The sequence below is a fragment of the Aythya ferina genome (assembly GCF_964211825.1).
Source record: "Aythya ferina genome assembly, chromosome: 21".
Classification (NCBI taxonomy): domain Eukaryota; kingdom Metazoa; phylum Chordata; class Aves; order Anseriformes; family Anatidae; genus Aythya; species Aythya ferina.
This window is the reverse complement of record NC_140319.1, coordinates 4,257,434-4,272,585: the sequence shown is the minus strand read 5'-3', so window position 1 is coordinate 4,272,585 and position 15,152 is coordinate 4,257,434. Positions and strand designations below refer to the sequence as shown.

Genomic DNA, 15,152 nt, shown 5'->3' with positions numbered 1-15,152 from the left:
GCGCAGCAATCCGAAGGCTGCACCCAGCCGAGACGCCGGCTCCCCGGGTACCAAGCAGGCGGCCCCCAGCACCCGCATGGATGCCACCGGCACCCCCCGGGCTCTAGAAAGCACCCGGGGAGGCTCCACGACCCTCCCGAGTACCACGGCGAAGCGGTAACGGCGAAGGGCTGAGGGAGGAGACGGGGAAAGAAGCAAGGCCGGCAGCGCCCGGCAGGGAGGGGAGGCCGCAGGGGTGCCCGCAGACAGGGAGGGGAGCGTGGAGAGGGATCCGAGCCCCTCCGGGATCCTCCGGGATCCCCCCCGGTTCCCTCCCGCCGCCGCCTCACCTGGGGCAGGCCGGGAGCGGGGCGCAGCGGGGCCGCTTCCGGAGCGCCGGGGCCACGGAGATGGCGCCGCCCGCAGCGGCTCTGGGAGCGGGAAGGGCCCGGGTAAGAGCCGGGGGGATCGAGGGGACCGGGGAGGGACCGAAGGGACCCCGGGGGGCCGGGCAGAGCAGGCCGGGCTCTCGGGGTGGGGGTGGCTGCTGGAACGGGCCGGGCAGCGGCGGGCCCAGCGCGGGGCAGCTGGTAGCGGAGCTTCCTTCTGTATGCTGGCGGTGTGATGGGTCTGAATCTTTCTGTTTTTTTTTATGGTTGTTTTTGGTAAATGGGTGTTTTCCTCGGAAGTGTGGAGGTGGTAGGCCGAGGCGGACTCACCGCGCTGCCTGCGCACCCGTGCAGGCGAACAGCGTGGGGTGCGGGACCGGGCCAGGATCCGCTGTGGGCACATCCCGGGGGGGTCTGTGCAAATACGTGTCGGGTGTCAGGGCTGTGAGTGGTGCACGCTACATGAAATCACATACAAACATGCCGAGACTTTATATAAACATACATGTAAAGGGTCATATACATTACCTTGCACTTTTTTTTTTTTTTCCCTTATGAAAAAGTGAAAATGATCCACGGCATCCTATGCTTACAGAAGCAATAACTGAGCACAGCTTTACCTTCTTTCTTTTTAAGCCTCTACAGAGGGATTTTACTAACATTTTATGTAGTACTTGATATCAGGGAGCAATAACGGATGTGGCTGTTTGCAGTGTTGTGAAACAAACCACACTTAACTGACTGCACATAGCTCGTACCAAAGAGTTAGCGCTGTATGAAGGTCATTTCGTACAAAGCAGGTCCCAGCTCTGTAGGTACTCTGCTGGGTATAATGATGACAAACTAGCGTCAGTAATCACAGTGATACCTCCTGTCATCTGCGCTGCTCTTCACATCAGCCATGTAGCTGTTTTCTATGCAAATGGTCCTAGACAGAGGATGTCAATGCAGATTAGGAGGCTGAGAGTACGGGCAAACTGTGATGTTCTTAATTTCTGTGCAGACATGCAGTGCTGCAAGGTGATTTTATGCTGCAATACCTGTCTGTTTCTAAAGAGCGCAAAAAAGGATGAAAAAGGACGTTTGACTAACTCAAGAAGGCACTATACATTTTCATCTTAAAATCTTCAATTTTTCCCTTACCTTATTTTTTTTTAAAAGCAGAAAATCAATCCTTTTCCAATTTGCAGTATGAGTCACTTTCTTTAGCAAGTGGGGCTTTATGCATTACAAAGGCAAGTCCAACTCCTTTCCTTGCCTGTTCCCATAGTAACTCTTTGAGCTGATGCCCCTGTGAAGACTGCATTCCAAGTAACACCAAACCCTTCGAATGCTGAACTACTCTGCAATAATAAAGAATATTTTAAAAGTTTGTGAAACTCAAAAGCACAGAAAAGTACCAAAACTTGCAAAATGTACCTCGTAAGATGCCTTGCAAGATTTCCTTTTATTCAAGGGCTATTTGATGTTAGTAGGTAGGAGCTGTTAAAAGATTCAGCTGTGATGAGATATATCACCACTGTGGCAGCACTGAGCATTGCTGTTTCTTTGCAAAGAAGACTGATCATGAGGCTGACCTTGTGGGATTTTTCCAGGCAGATTGTGCTGTAGAAATAATGGCAGACCATTCAGTGCTCAACCCCAGTGCCTCAGACATCTCACAAACAGTAACAAGCAGCAGAATGGCCCATAATATATTCCAGTTTTCATTTGCTTGTTCAGGGCCAGCCTAGGAGAAACCATCGTGGCAAGCCAGAATGTTCTCATGAAACACTGAGGAGCAAAAATCCATGCAGTGGGAGCAGAAATGAAAATGATGAGTGGTGAAATTTGCTTGTTTTCACCAATTCTTAAACATCTTTCTGAAACTCAAGTTGCAGAATTGGAACAGTGCAATTGTATTTTTAAAAAGGAAAAAAAATAATCTGGTATTTAATTGCAGCTTTCACTAAACTTTTCTAAATTCATTTTTCTTCTATCATTAGTTTCACCGGTATACACAGTACCTGCTTTCCACAAAACCAAGTAGATTGGTTGTTTTCATGTTTAGGCCATAGCACTATTTTGCATACTAGGAGCATGTAAAATAAATCCCAAAGAAATGTTAACCCTCCTCTCTTCCAGAATTTAATTCAATATAATGTTAATTATGTAGATTTTGCTGAAAATAATCACTGCAAGTTACAGCAGCAGCACTGGGAACTCTCAGAGGATATTCTATTACCCACTCTTAGCACCAGAAGTAAGGAAGTTATTTATAAGGAAGTTCCCTGCAAATGTGTCTCTCGGCAGTTGATTGGCATTGGCATCTGAAAAAAAAAAACAAAACCAAACAACTATGACATTCTAATAAAGTTTGTCCTGGAATTGGAGACCTTAATCTCTCCTCCTGATTTTTTTGTTTGGTTGTTTTTTGTTTATTTTTGTTTGTTTGTTTGTTTGTTTTGCACAAGCTGCTTTTCTTTCGAGTGGGCAGTACACTAGCTTCTCTTTTGATGAGCTGTCCATTTTTAATTAACTTCTAAAGGTGCTTCCTTCTCTTGCATATAGGAGGGAATTACAACTGCCAAGCTAACACATGGGCAAGGCAAAGTTAGGTTCACGTATGTATTACATATATTGTCCTCCTTGCATTCTGTTCAGGAATAACAAGGAAGAACTAGAGGGAGTGTTTTTAATCTCTTAAAAGCTGGATAATGCAGTATCACATGAATGATCACAAGCCAAATGCTGATGGGGGGAAAATACAGTGATCAATTTGCCCTTGAAATCATCTGCTTATTGGCAGCACAAATGAGTAGAAATAATTATTTTTGATCTCTCTCACAGTAACTAGGCCCAACGTTCTCCTCTTGGCTCTGTAGCTGTGAGGAATGGCTATGGAAGATCCCGACAAGAAGACTGAATTAGTACTGCTGGCCTGTGGGTCCTTTAATCCCATTACCAACATGCACCTCAGGCTATTTGAGCTGGCTAAAGACTATTTTGATGAAACAGGTAGGATGGTAATTTATATCATTCAAAACAGCTCTCTATCCAGACACTTAAATGTTAAGGTGAATATTTTGTTTATGCCTGTTTGACAGTGATAGATATTTTTGGAAAACTGATTAGGTATTGAAGCTAGTATGAGTATGTATCCTACTGACTCCTCTAGGCTAAATACAGTCTCACTTATTTGCTGCCTTTTACTAATTCTAATGAACTAAATCACTGGTTTTATAGTTTTTCTGTCTGAAATCAGAAAAGCATGAGCAGATGTCATAGAGATATATCTTTCTAATATTTCTTACTGAATATTTAATTGTGCCTCCTTGTACAGTGGCAAAAATATACCGTACTTTTCCACTGGGCTAGTTATTAGAGCTGTCACTGATGTTCTTAAAGACTGCAGTGAACAATGAGTGTGTAATAGTTTAAATACAATACTGTGGAAATAACATCTGCTCAGCCACTTTTCATGTTCTTGTGCGATATGCTTTTTTTTTCCCCCACAGGAAAATACAAAGTAATCAAAGGAATAATTTCACCAGTAAGTGACGCATATAAGAAGAAAGGTCTGATCAGTGCTGATCACCGAGTAACCATGGCAAAATTAGCGACCAAAAACTCAGATTGGGTGGAAGTTGATGACTGGGAAAGCAGCCAGAGTGAGTGGGTCGAAACAGTAAAAGTTTTAAGGTATTCTTCTGTAAAATCCTAAAAGTTTTAAGAACCTATAGAATAATAAGGAATGGTGTTAGCTCTTGCAAGTTAGACTAACCCCAAATCATGTGAATAAATAAACTCAGTGAAGGCAAAAGTACTATTTGTATAAACATTGTAAGTGAAGGATTGCAATGTTAGTTATGAACGTACACCAAATGTGCCTGAGAACAGCTTCTAAGACAATATATTTTTTCTTAGGCTTTATTTAGTTTTTGTGCTGAAAAGATATTCCTAAGAAAAGACAAGAGACTAGAATAGGGTAGGCATAAGCTATGCAAGCTTCTCTCATTTGATTTTGTTTGTGCTATGCTGCCAATTTGTGTATTTAAAGGCTAGTATGAGAATCATCTAAAGTAATATATTTTCTTTTTTTTTTTTTTAATGTTTTTTGCTCTTTCAGTCACTGCTACTTAACTGAGGTTCTTCTTTTTGTTTAAAAACAAGGAAACAAACCTTGTAGTTGTTGCTTTGAAATCTCTGCACTTTTACCATCTTATAAGCCAATTCTCAGAAGTCTTTCCAGCAGATCAGTTCTTGGATGGGTTTTCTGTGAAGACACTACAAGAGGAAGTGGTGAAAGGTTATTTAGTAGATAATACTCTTCCCTATATTCTCTTGCATCTTTAAAATATCTTAAATACCTCTGTTTTGCAGGTACCATCATCAAAAGCTTTTGTCTTCTGATCCCACTAATAGTCTGCAGAATGCTTTACCTTTAACAAAGCCAGGACGGAAGAGAAAACAGGAACCAAATAGACACGACCCTATTAAAAAGAAAACTCAGAGTCCAGATATAAAAAGTTAAGTCTATTTGCAAATTAAATGCTTAACAATAGTTGCTATTTCAAGGGAATTGTGCTGATGAGTAACCTTTTTTATGCTACTTTTTGTTTCTGATTTTAGTGAAAAAGGTTACTCATCTAGATTCCAAAGCATAAATGGTGGGTTTTGGTTGTTTTTTTCTTTCCTTTTATGCAATCCCCTTCACCTCTTCCCATGCAAAAGCTAGCTCCTCTTCTGTAACTCTACAGAGTGTCACATAAAGTTTTAAAACCATTACAGTATCCCTTCCTAATTAGCTATTCTGAAATCCTCTCTAGATTTTCTTTTACTTTGATCCTTTGATTGATTCACCCCAAAGCTAAATAAGCATATTAGAGTATATTTTTTGGTCCTCTTGAATGAAAAGGCTTCCATAACCTTTTGTCAGAGAAACCTTGTGTTAAGGCTACTAATTGTAAACTCTATGCTCTGAATATATATATATATATATCTTAATGTCATCTTAACCAAGATAGGAAGAGTTGGCCTAGGTACTAAATGTCCCCATCAAGCTAGCTAAAATCTGGTGGCCTTAAACAAAGCCCAGTTTCTCATTTATTTTTCTTTTTAAGGTACCCCACAGATTAAACTGCTTTGTGGAAGTGACGTGCTGGAATCCTTTGGGATCCCCAACCTGTGGAAGTTGGAGGACATCACTGAAATTGTGCAAAATCATGGCCTTGTATGCATCAGTAGGGCTGGAAGCAACGTTCAGAAATTCATCTACGAATCTGATGTTTTGTGGAGACATAAGAATAATATTCACCTTGTGGAAGAATGGATCACAAATGACATTTCCTCCACCAGGATCAGGAGAGCACTGCGGAGAGGCCAGAGCATACGTTACCTAGTGCCTGATGTAGTTCTGGCATACATAGAAAAAAATAATCTATATAATCTAGAAAGTGAAGACAAGAATGCTGGGGTTGTCTTAGCTCCCTTACAAAAATACGCAAGTGATTCCAAGAACTAACAGGCACTATACAGCAAATTTACTTTCTGCTGTGAAAAGGTACTAGTCGGTACAGTTTTTTTTTTTTTTTTAGTTTTTATTTTCTTGTTTGTTTTTGGTGACTTTTTTATTAAATAGCAGGCAAATTCTGTGGCTTTAGTAGACATGTAGTTGCTGTTGAGGTTTGGTTTGCTTAAGAATTGGGCCCACACGATCTTTTTTAAAAATCCAGTTAGAAGATTTTCACTTTTAAGCATATTGTCACAGTTCATGAACTAAATACAAGAATTCACAGCAGTATATGAGAATTACAAATTGATGAACAGATAAATGAAAATGTTCTGATTTGTTTTAACTCAGACTGCTCTGACTGCTATTTATAAAATAGGAACACAAATGTTTTTAATAACTCACAGTGCTGTAAGTAATAAATCCATTTCATTTCAAAACATACCACTTACTGATAGTAAATCCCTATAATTACTACTACTTTTTAAGTTGCTAACATATGATGCAACTTAAAGAAATGATTTAGCTGTACCCTGGAAGGGAAAAACTTACTCCTGGCTGAAATGGCGCTAGATAGATCATGCTTTTAGTTGCCTGCCTTTCAAATATGAAGCCCGTTTACTTGCTCTCACACAGTTTGCTCCCCAAATTGGCTTGTGCTTTACTTTTCCATTCATGTTTCCAGAGCTGTAGATTCAGTTCAACAATGTTTCTCATAAGAGGATGGACCTACTTCAGAAACTGGTGTATGGCCATTGATTTAATGGAAAGAAGTTAATAATAGTGTCACTGCAGATTCTCAGACAGTTGTCCCTTTATTTCAAATAATAAATGAGCCTTTACTTTTGAGCCAAATATATGTACCTAGATATGTTTTTATGTTAGTGGAGTTGAAAAGAAATAGTAGGACACTAATACTGTTCATAAGTGAAATGTTTTTCTTTGCTGGAAATCTGGTTTAGAATCTAAAAACATATTGTCTGTATGAAGTGAATATAAACTAAAGAGGCACTGTGAATGTCATGGTAATATAATTCTACCTCCCTTTCTTTGCTGTCATCCCATTTTTGGTTTGGATTATGTGCCTTAATAAAAATGTCAAGGTTTCCAAGACACAACCTAACAGGTCAACAGCTTTTTCATACTATCTCCTCAAGACAAATCTGTTCACATTTTTCAGATCAACAAAGCCATCAGAACATGAAGTTCTTGGTATGCAGAGTGTAGGTGGTGGTGAGCAAGTCTAGAACCATGGACTTGCTTTGGGATCATAACTGTGACAACCTGTCATCCTTCTTCCCTGGCAGGTGATTCCCAAAAAATAATGCAGAGGTGTGGCCTTCACTGAGAGCTTAGGGTGAATCTGGAAGCCAGAAGCCAAACACAGAACATCACGGTTGCCCTAGAACGTGCAGGGCTCATATAGAACCCATCAGGAGATTAAAGACTCTAGTGGGAGAACGTGTAACCTGCAGTGGAGCTAGGATCACACATACGAACCTGGAGCCTCACAATATTATAAAAGTACCATGTACTAGAACCTCTGTTCTGCTAGCTGTGTAAAGGTGGCCATCTGTGGTGGTTTTACTTGGGTGGGCAGCTGAGTTCCACTGCAGCCACTCTCTCACTCCCCCTCTTCAAAGGCACACCATCTACAGGTAATGTACAAGGAAATATTTAGTGTAACAAAATCAAGGCACAGCTTAGAAGGTCATCTGTAACTCTTCTGTGACATAGAGTAGCATCACAGATAGTAGTTTGTTTTTTTTTTTCTCCTTGGTGATTTCTGCATCAAATGTGCTCAGTGCCATTTTTTCCCTTAGAGCTTAGGCAAGCTTACACAGTCTTTTGATAATGAGGCTGGGTTCATGTATCATCAACAGTTACAAAGGCATTGAAGGACATATTAAGCCCCTATGTCACACCTTAGCATCAAACTGCCATTGAAGATAAACTATATTATTGATGGTGCATGTGAAAGGATAAGATCTATGTTATTCTTTCATCTGTTGTCTTTCTTGATGGTTGACAAGAAGAGAGAGCAGGAAAGTGTTATTTTCAGCATGCACATCAACAAGTGTGCTTCTGAATAAACAGAGCAGATATTTCCAGTAGGAAAGCACCCCATTTATGTGGTCACTTTTCAGAGTAAAACTGCACTTTAGGTTTATTCTTCCAAATAATTACATTGTTATATATTGGTGCGCTGTGTAATTCTAGAGAAACTGCATATTTAACAGGATGTTTATAAAGCTGTGATCTTCAGACAGTTATTTCACTGCGTTTTAATGTAGTTATATGTGATGAGTCTTCCGATAAAATAAATTGCATGCAATATGATAGTTTTAGTCATTAACCAAATCTGATGTTTGATGACTGCATAACTTTTAAGTAGTAATGATGTCAGTATGGTTTTGTCTATACAAAACAGAATATTGGTCAAAAATCGTGGTGAATATGGATCTTTTGTTTTACCAGTGGGATCCAGAAATCTCCCTATCACAACACTAGAAGTAAACATATACTGACAATCTGCTGTTCTGATCAGTTCTAAATATCAGCATCACAGTCAGTGAGGTGTCATATTCTGAAACGTTCACGTAGTAAAACATGCAAGAGTTGACTAAGTCTAAGAGAGAATGTATATACTTGTAAGGTTTGGGAGTCATGCAGTTCATTTAACTTCTTTATAGGAGTTGTAATGCATTCACAGATATTCTGCAAGAAAAAAATGAGGCTTGCTTTCTTGACATTATTGCTTTTGGTTGTACTCTATTAAGAGAACATAGGGTCCTTATACCACAAAAGTAATTCAGACTCAAATTATTTTACAAATACTGCAACAGCAGTAGGAACCATTTAATTTACTTCTGTAATGAGGCCACATCATTGGCAGAATGTTTTATAAGCTCAGTGCTGAACAGCAATTAAGATGGACATGGAAAATATATCTTTCCACAAAAAAAGAAAAATAGGGGAAGATGAAATGAACTATCACAGGAGGTGGCCAGAACACTAGGGAGTTCTCACAAAGTTGCATACACAGTTCCTTGGCTTAGTCTTGAAATAGTTACCTGAGTATCCTCCATAAATCTTAGTTCGAGATTTTGAACTGATTTACAGAAAGAAGCACCACATCCTGGGCAATCAGCACAATCTTAATTTTCAGCTAAAAAGTTAATCCAGACTTTTGGGGAGGATTTATACTAGTACCGACTTCTCTTTACTTGGAAGAGTCAGTAGTATTGCAACAGTGCTCTTTTAGTATTGTAACCTTGTAATAACAAATTGTGGGTGAAATGCTACTACTGGAGTCCAGGGGAAACATTAATTTGCATTTCTCTGTACCATTCCCAGTTTAGTATAGGTTAGAGAACAATATCCAACTGCAAACAGGAAAGAAGCTTTGACGTCCTAATTTCCTACTCACATGATTCTGTGAGTCATATAGGTCAAACTGTCAGCTCCAAAAATGTAGTTAAAGTTCAGTGAAACAATTTTCTCTGCAAAATATTATCCTTTTGTTCAGCCTGACCTGAATCAGTGACCAGGTAAATGTAGTAGCTGTAGGTGATTTTTTTCACTCAAGATTCAGAATACCAAATTCTCGTTTTACTAGCAGCAGTTAAGATTTCCCTTGTCCATCAATTTTGTTTTTTTCTTTCAATGTAGCCTTCACTGTCATGATCGTTATTGTCCCATCTGACAAATTAAAATGTAGGATTAAGCTGATGCTTAAAACATATGCACAATTTTAGGAACTGTTGTTTTCCCCATTTTACAGATAAGAAACTCCAGTACTTCAAAATTCTAGACTGCTTACTATTTCAGGGTTATAAATTCCCATTTCTTTTTAAATGTACTTTGTAAATTGTCACAATTAGGCGTACAGTTTGCAAAAAGTGGCCACAGATGGAAGAACTGCAGGTGACTGGAGAATTGTAAGTATTCTGTAGGAATTCAAGTCTTATTTCTAAATTCCTCACATATCATTTCCCTTTGAAGTGTTCTTCTATTCATTTTTCAAAATATATGACTGGGTCATCACTTAAGGAATTTATTTCACTGTGTTGAAGTCTAATATTGAAGCTTCCCAGCTGCACCATGTGCTATACTCTCTATATACTCTAGCACAATGCACAGCACCTAATAAAGCATCAATGGGATTAATGCTCCATATGATCTCCCCTTTACTGTATGCGTCAAGAATAAAAAGCAAGGGGAGAGCCACATCTTCTATCTACATGAGTACTTTTTGAATTTCTTATTGTCATTAGCTGTTTTTAGGAGTTAAATGTGAATTGCAAGAACAGGTATTTGACTTCTTTCCTTTAGAAAAACTGATAAATATAGAGCTGTAGAACTGTGAACAGATCTCTGGCCTCTAGATCTGTTGTCTCATGCTTAGCTGTTACATAAACTTTCTGTCTGATAAAAGCACCAGGGAAACAAGAGAATTTGGTGTTCACTCTGCATGCTTCCCGTGTGCTTGGATGTCCATTTACCTAAGATATAACTAACAGAAGTACAGAACACAAGTGGGTAAACTGTGGCACAGCAGAGTTGTATTGAGAGTCACATTAGAAAATAACATATGCAAAAACAATTGGTCTCTCACTTTCCTGTTACAGCCACTAGACAACAATGCTGCCTATTATTCATTCCAGGAATAAACCAATGAGACACTCTACTTAGTTCTATTCCTGTATCAGAAGTACTACTTTAAGACTTGCAGATACAGTACCATGAACAATTTACCAGTCAACCCCTGCCTGCTAAAACATCATGAATTTGCAGTGGGTAGATCACCTTTTCAACAAATATGTAGATTTCAGATCATAAACCCCCATACCCAATATACACGCAAGGAATCTGACTAATGACAAATTCTGTCCATGATTCTCTTTAAAGTATACAAGACAGACAGAAGTTTAACCAGTTTTTCGTTTGTACTGTGTGACTCTTGGGTTAATAACATTTGCTCCATACAAAGATTTCAGAAACTGTGAACTTTTCCCTCCAACCCAGCCGAAGCTAATCCACAAATGTCCTGTCACCTATTGGCTCAGCAACAGTACCCCTCCCCTCCATCAGAAAGGATCTCTGATGTAATTCCACCCACAGTCTTCCTCATATAAGGCCTGGTTGGAAGGCTATTTCTTTATTTTTGCTTGTTGCTCAGGGGTTCATTGCAACTTCTTTCTGCAGTCTAGAAATGCCTGTAGACTTCAGTGGAACCTGGAACCTTGTCAGCAATGACAATTTTGAAGGCTATATGGTGGCTTTAGGTAGGTGAAATACCTCATTCTATCCTTCTTCCTTCCCCCTTAAGATTCCTTCTGAATTTTAAGTGTTTGAGTTCTTTCAAAATCTAGATATTGGTGAAGCTTTTTTGTCCAGAAAAACAATGGAGAGGTATTTGTTTGCTGATTAATTACATAGCATTAGCAATTATTTTATCCTGTAACCCAGGCATCCTGGCAGGTTCCAGGAACTCAGCCTGGTACTTGTTAAAAGCAGAACTTCTGAATACTTTTTATATGAGATGAGGGAGAGTTCTCCCTGTCCGCTGAGTTTCTCTTGCTTTTCAGAACAAACTTATAGACCTTAGTTTAGGTCTAGTCTTAGGGTTAGTTACTAAATAACAAACAAGTTCTTGTGTATTTGTCAATTCAAGGCAACTGTTTTGCTTAGTATCATGAATCTTTAAACAGCTCACAAAAGACTTCGCTTATTCTGTGACCTGTTGAGCAGTCCTTCTAACTATCCCTTTCCTCATGTGCTTGAAGTTAACCTCTTATCTCATTCAGATCTTTATGGAGATATTAATGGTGCTGTAATGAGAACTAAAAGTTCTTGGTACTCTATTACCTTCCATGTGCAAAGCTAATTATAGACTGACAGCAGGTAACCCTGCATATCCCCTTCCCCTCACCTATCTCTGCCACCTCTTTCTGCCTTGCAGACTTGTGTAAGCTGACTGCTAGCAGTATCCCTTGCAGGTAATTGCATGTGCAAGTAGAATGCAATCTATTTTCTATCCATATATATGCTGGGTGACCTACTTTAATCGTCTAGTCGATAGCTTTAGCATGTTGAAAACTCTTCTCCCTTTCTTCATCCTGCTGTGTTGTCATAGGGGGAGGAGGGTATTCCATAATGAGGATTTATTCCCAAGTCCCCAAATCTGAAATTTGAATACAAAGCAATTTCGTTATAAGCAATAGATTCACTTTTTTTTTTTTTTTTCCCATGATAATAAATATTGTCTGCCTATATAAAGGATTTTTAAATGAAATTTAACACCTCATCTAAACTAGAGCATGTAACTATTGTCTGCTAAATAGATGGTTTGTTCCTCTAAATAAATAAACATTCACTACGATAAAATAAAATAGAAATAAACCCTAAAAGCAATACTTCAAGCTCAGTATTACCAAGACCGTGAGGATGATGTTCAAGACAACTGATTGTTACAGATAACCAGGCAATATTTTAAGTGTGATGTTTTCTAGTTGCACTCAAAAGGTCTTAATAGCCAGTGGCATGTCCTGAAAATGAGCATGAGTAATTCAATTTTAGGACTGTCTTTCATTTGACTCTAAGGTACAGTGTAGAGAAAATTCTTGTTACTTTGCATAACACCTTTCCTCTTTCAAAGGATGAAAGAATAGGTATTAATTATTCTCTGTATCTAATAAAGAAGGGGTTCTTGAGGGGTATGTGTGGGGAAACCAAATTTTGGAGAACATGCATTGAACTGTATAACATATAACAGTTTGGGACGGGGAAACCCAAACAAACAACACAAAAAAACAAAGCAACTAAAAAAATCCATCGAACCCTTGCATAGCAAGCTATTCTTAAGAAATGCTTCTAGAAGCAATAAAGGTAAATCCTGGCTGTCAGAATGGCCGGTGATGAGCACAACTTATCCTTTTTTCTCCTGTCAAAGGTATTGATTTTGCAACACGCAAGATAGCAAAAATGCTGAAGCCTCAGAAAGTGATCAAACAGGATGGGGACATGTTATCTATCCATACCACAAGCACATTCAGAGACTACATGCTCCAATTCAAAATTGGAGAAGAGTTTGAAGAAGACAATAAAGGCCTGGATAACAGGAAATGCAAGGTAAGATTGACTATATATAAAATAATAATAAAAAAAGTTCTTACAGAATTAAGATGCCATGATCAATCTTGCTACTTCAGCTGAAGTTATCAAGAATACTATTTCTAGTGTGACACAGAGGCAGGAACCTTAATTTACTTTTTCCTGCACAATAGAATTTAGTCTTTTATTTTTATTTTATTTTATTTTATTTTATTTTATTTTATTTTATTTTATTTTATTTTATTTTATTTTATTTTATTTTTTCACAAAAAGGTTATTAACTAGTAGGTATATTTCAGAACTGAGATAACGTATAGGAACACTGTTTCTTCTTCAACAGAGCCTAGTTACCTGGGACAACGACAAACTTGTCTGTGTCCAGATTGGTGAGAAGAAGAACAGGGGCTGGACTCACTGGCTTGAAGGAGATGACCTCCACTTGGTATTTGCTTTACTTCAGATTTGTATATATATTTCAGAATTGTATCTATGACAAAAATACAGGTTTTATTGTGATCATAACATGCACAAGTTATCATCTCAGTAGTATACGCAATTGACAGTACACATTCTGCTTTCAGCTAGCCTAGCTGGAACAATTTTACTGTTTCATTCTTCTTTCTCGTGCATATTTAAATTCAGAATATTAAGCATAACTTACTAGCATAGCAGGTGAGTGATTGTCAGTACTCATGGCAAATGACTGATGTTCATCTTTGGAGATGATTCCTTTGATTACTCTATATTTAATTTTATTATTATTTTTTTAGGAGCTTCGTTGTGAGAATCAAGTATGTAGACAAGTCTTCAAGAGAGCTTGAATATGAGTGTTGGTTCCTACATGGAAAGACAGCTATATACAGGAGGCCATGCATCCTCGTGTCCAATGACAGCTGTACAGACAAGAGTTGATTCCTTCTACCTGTTAATCTAAATGATATTATATTTCTGGCTCAGGAAATGCTGTCTGTTAGCCATGTTAAATATCTGATTTTTGCTAATAAACACCAAAAACAATCTTAAATACCTGTCTTCTGAATGTATTGACAGAGGGAAGGAGAAAAAAGACAAATGACAGGGCTTGGTTTACAGTTAACTACTGGTCTAAATCAGAACAATACACAAAAATAAGAAGTCTAAACAGGCATGCCAACATCAAACAAGAAGAGAGCTGAAATCTGTGTAATTCTGGGAGTGGTAAAAAGTAAAGAGGACTTCACAAGATACAAGTTCATTATTCAAAATACTTCTTAAGCTGCAGATTAGTATTTCAGGAGAAGTTAACGTTTGCATTTTAAATGTGTTATGTAAACTTTATGTTGTGCCATAGCTGCTTTGTTCTCAAAATAATTAAGTTCAGCTTACCAGAGGGGGAGCGAGCCTATGACAAAATAGTGTCATCCCACAATAATGACAAGAGGTTTGAGCAATCACGTAGGTTCCAGTCTGCAAGGCAATTGAATGCCATTAGCACACACACAGAGTAAAAACAATGCTACTCAAGACTTACTTGCACGTGGTTGTTCAATTAGGTTAACACATCTCTCATTTTTGACCTTGTGTGCTGTTGCACAGAAGCTTAATTCTGCCTCCTGTAAATACCTTTAAGCGGTCAGACCAATCTGTTGCATGTGCAATGTATCTCTCTGGTAACTCTAGTATTGTAGGGATGGGCTTTATAGTGGAAAAAGCCAGAGGAGTTTAACTTAAATCTAGCTTAAGCACAATAAATGAATTAGAACTTCATTATTTTATTATTATTATTTTTTTTTTGTAGAAACTGAAGTTACCCCTGACACTTGGAGAGATAAGTAATCCAATCTTACAGACATTTCTTCTTCCTCCCTGTCAGTTCAGAATTACTACAGCTACTAAATGAGGCAGACAAAACCTGTTGAAGCTTGAAGGGCTTAAAAACATCGTGAGCTTTTGTGAGATTTGTGGTAATTATGTGGGATACCATCAGACTAAAAAGGCACAGTAGCTTCTAAAATATGAAGAAATGACTCATACTCTGGACAGGGAAATCTATTGGACTGGGAGTAAAATACTACATATATTCTATGATTCCTGACAGTGTCTTCCTTATGGAACTGAGTGATGATTTTACTTATTTGGAAATAAGGTTAATGCTACCACGTTACTCTAATATAAACAACAAAATGACTCAAATCGGC

At 38.5% G+C, this 15,152-nt stretch overlaps 2 protein-coding genes across 4 annotated transcripts; both read left to right on the top strand.

Moving 5' to 3' along the window:
- The first annotated feature begins 16 nt into the window (after positions 1-16).
- NMNAT1 (nicotinamide nucleotide adenylyltransferase 1) lies at positions 17-6,977 on the top strand. Of its 2 annotated transcripts, none has more exons than XM_084494914.1 (5): positions 17-156; positions 3,198-3,365; positions 3,866-4,049; positions 4,731-4,876; positions 5,471-6,977. In XM_084494914.1, exons 2-5 carry the CDS (start codon positions 3,242-3,244, stop codon positions 5,869-5,871), a joined length of 855 nt encoding a protein of 284 aa, XP_084351040.1. In that variant the 5' UTR covers positions 17-156; positions 3,198-3,241; the 3' UTR covers positions 5,872-6,977. The 2 variants fall into 2 exon arrangements, with proteins under 2 accessions (XP_084351040.1, XP_084351039.1); XM_084494913.1 differs by lacking the exon at positions 17-156 and adding an exon at positions 276-431.
- Positions 5,870-13,999, top strand: RBP7 (retinol binding protein 7). Of its 2 annotated transcripts, none has more exons than XM_084494918.1 (5): positions 5,870-5,910; positions 11,068-11,147; positions 12,815-12,993; positions 13,316-13,417; positions 13,746-13,999. In XM_084494918.1, exons 2-5 carry the CDS (start codon positions 11,075-11,077, stop codon positions 13,794-13,796), a joined length of 405 nt encoding a protein of 134 aa, XP_084351044.1. In that variant the 5' UTR covers positions 5,870-5,910; positions 11,068-11,074; the 3' UTR covers positions 13,797-13,999. The 2 variants fall into 2 exon arrangements, with proteins under 2 accessions (XP_084351044.1, XP_084351043.1); XM_084494917.1 differs by lacking the exon at positions 5,870-5,910 and adding an exon at positions 7,129-7,517.
- Positions 14,000-15,152: the final 1,153 nt, after the last annotated feature.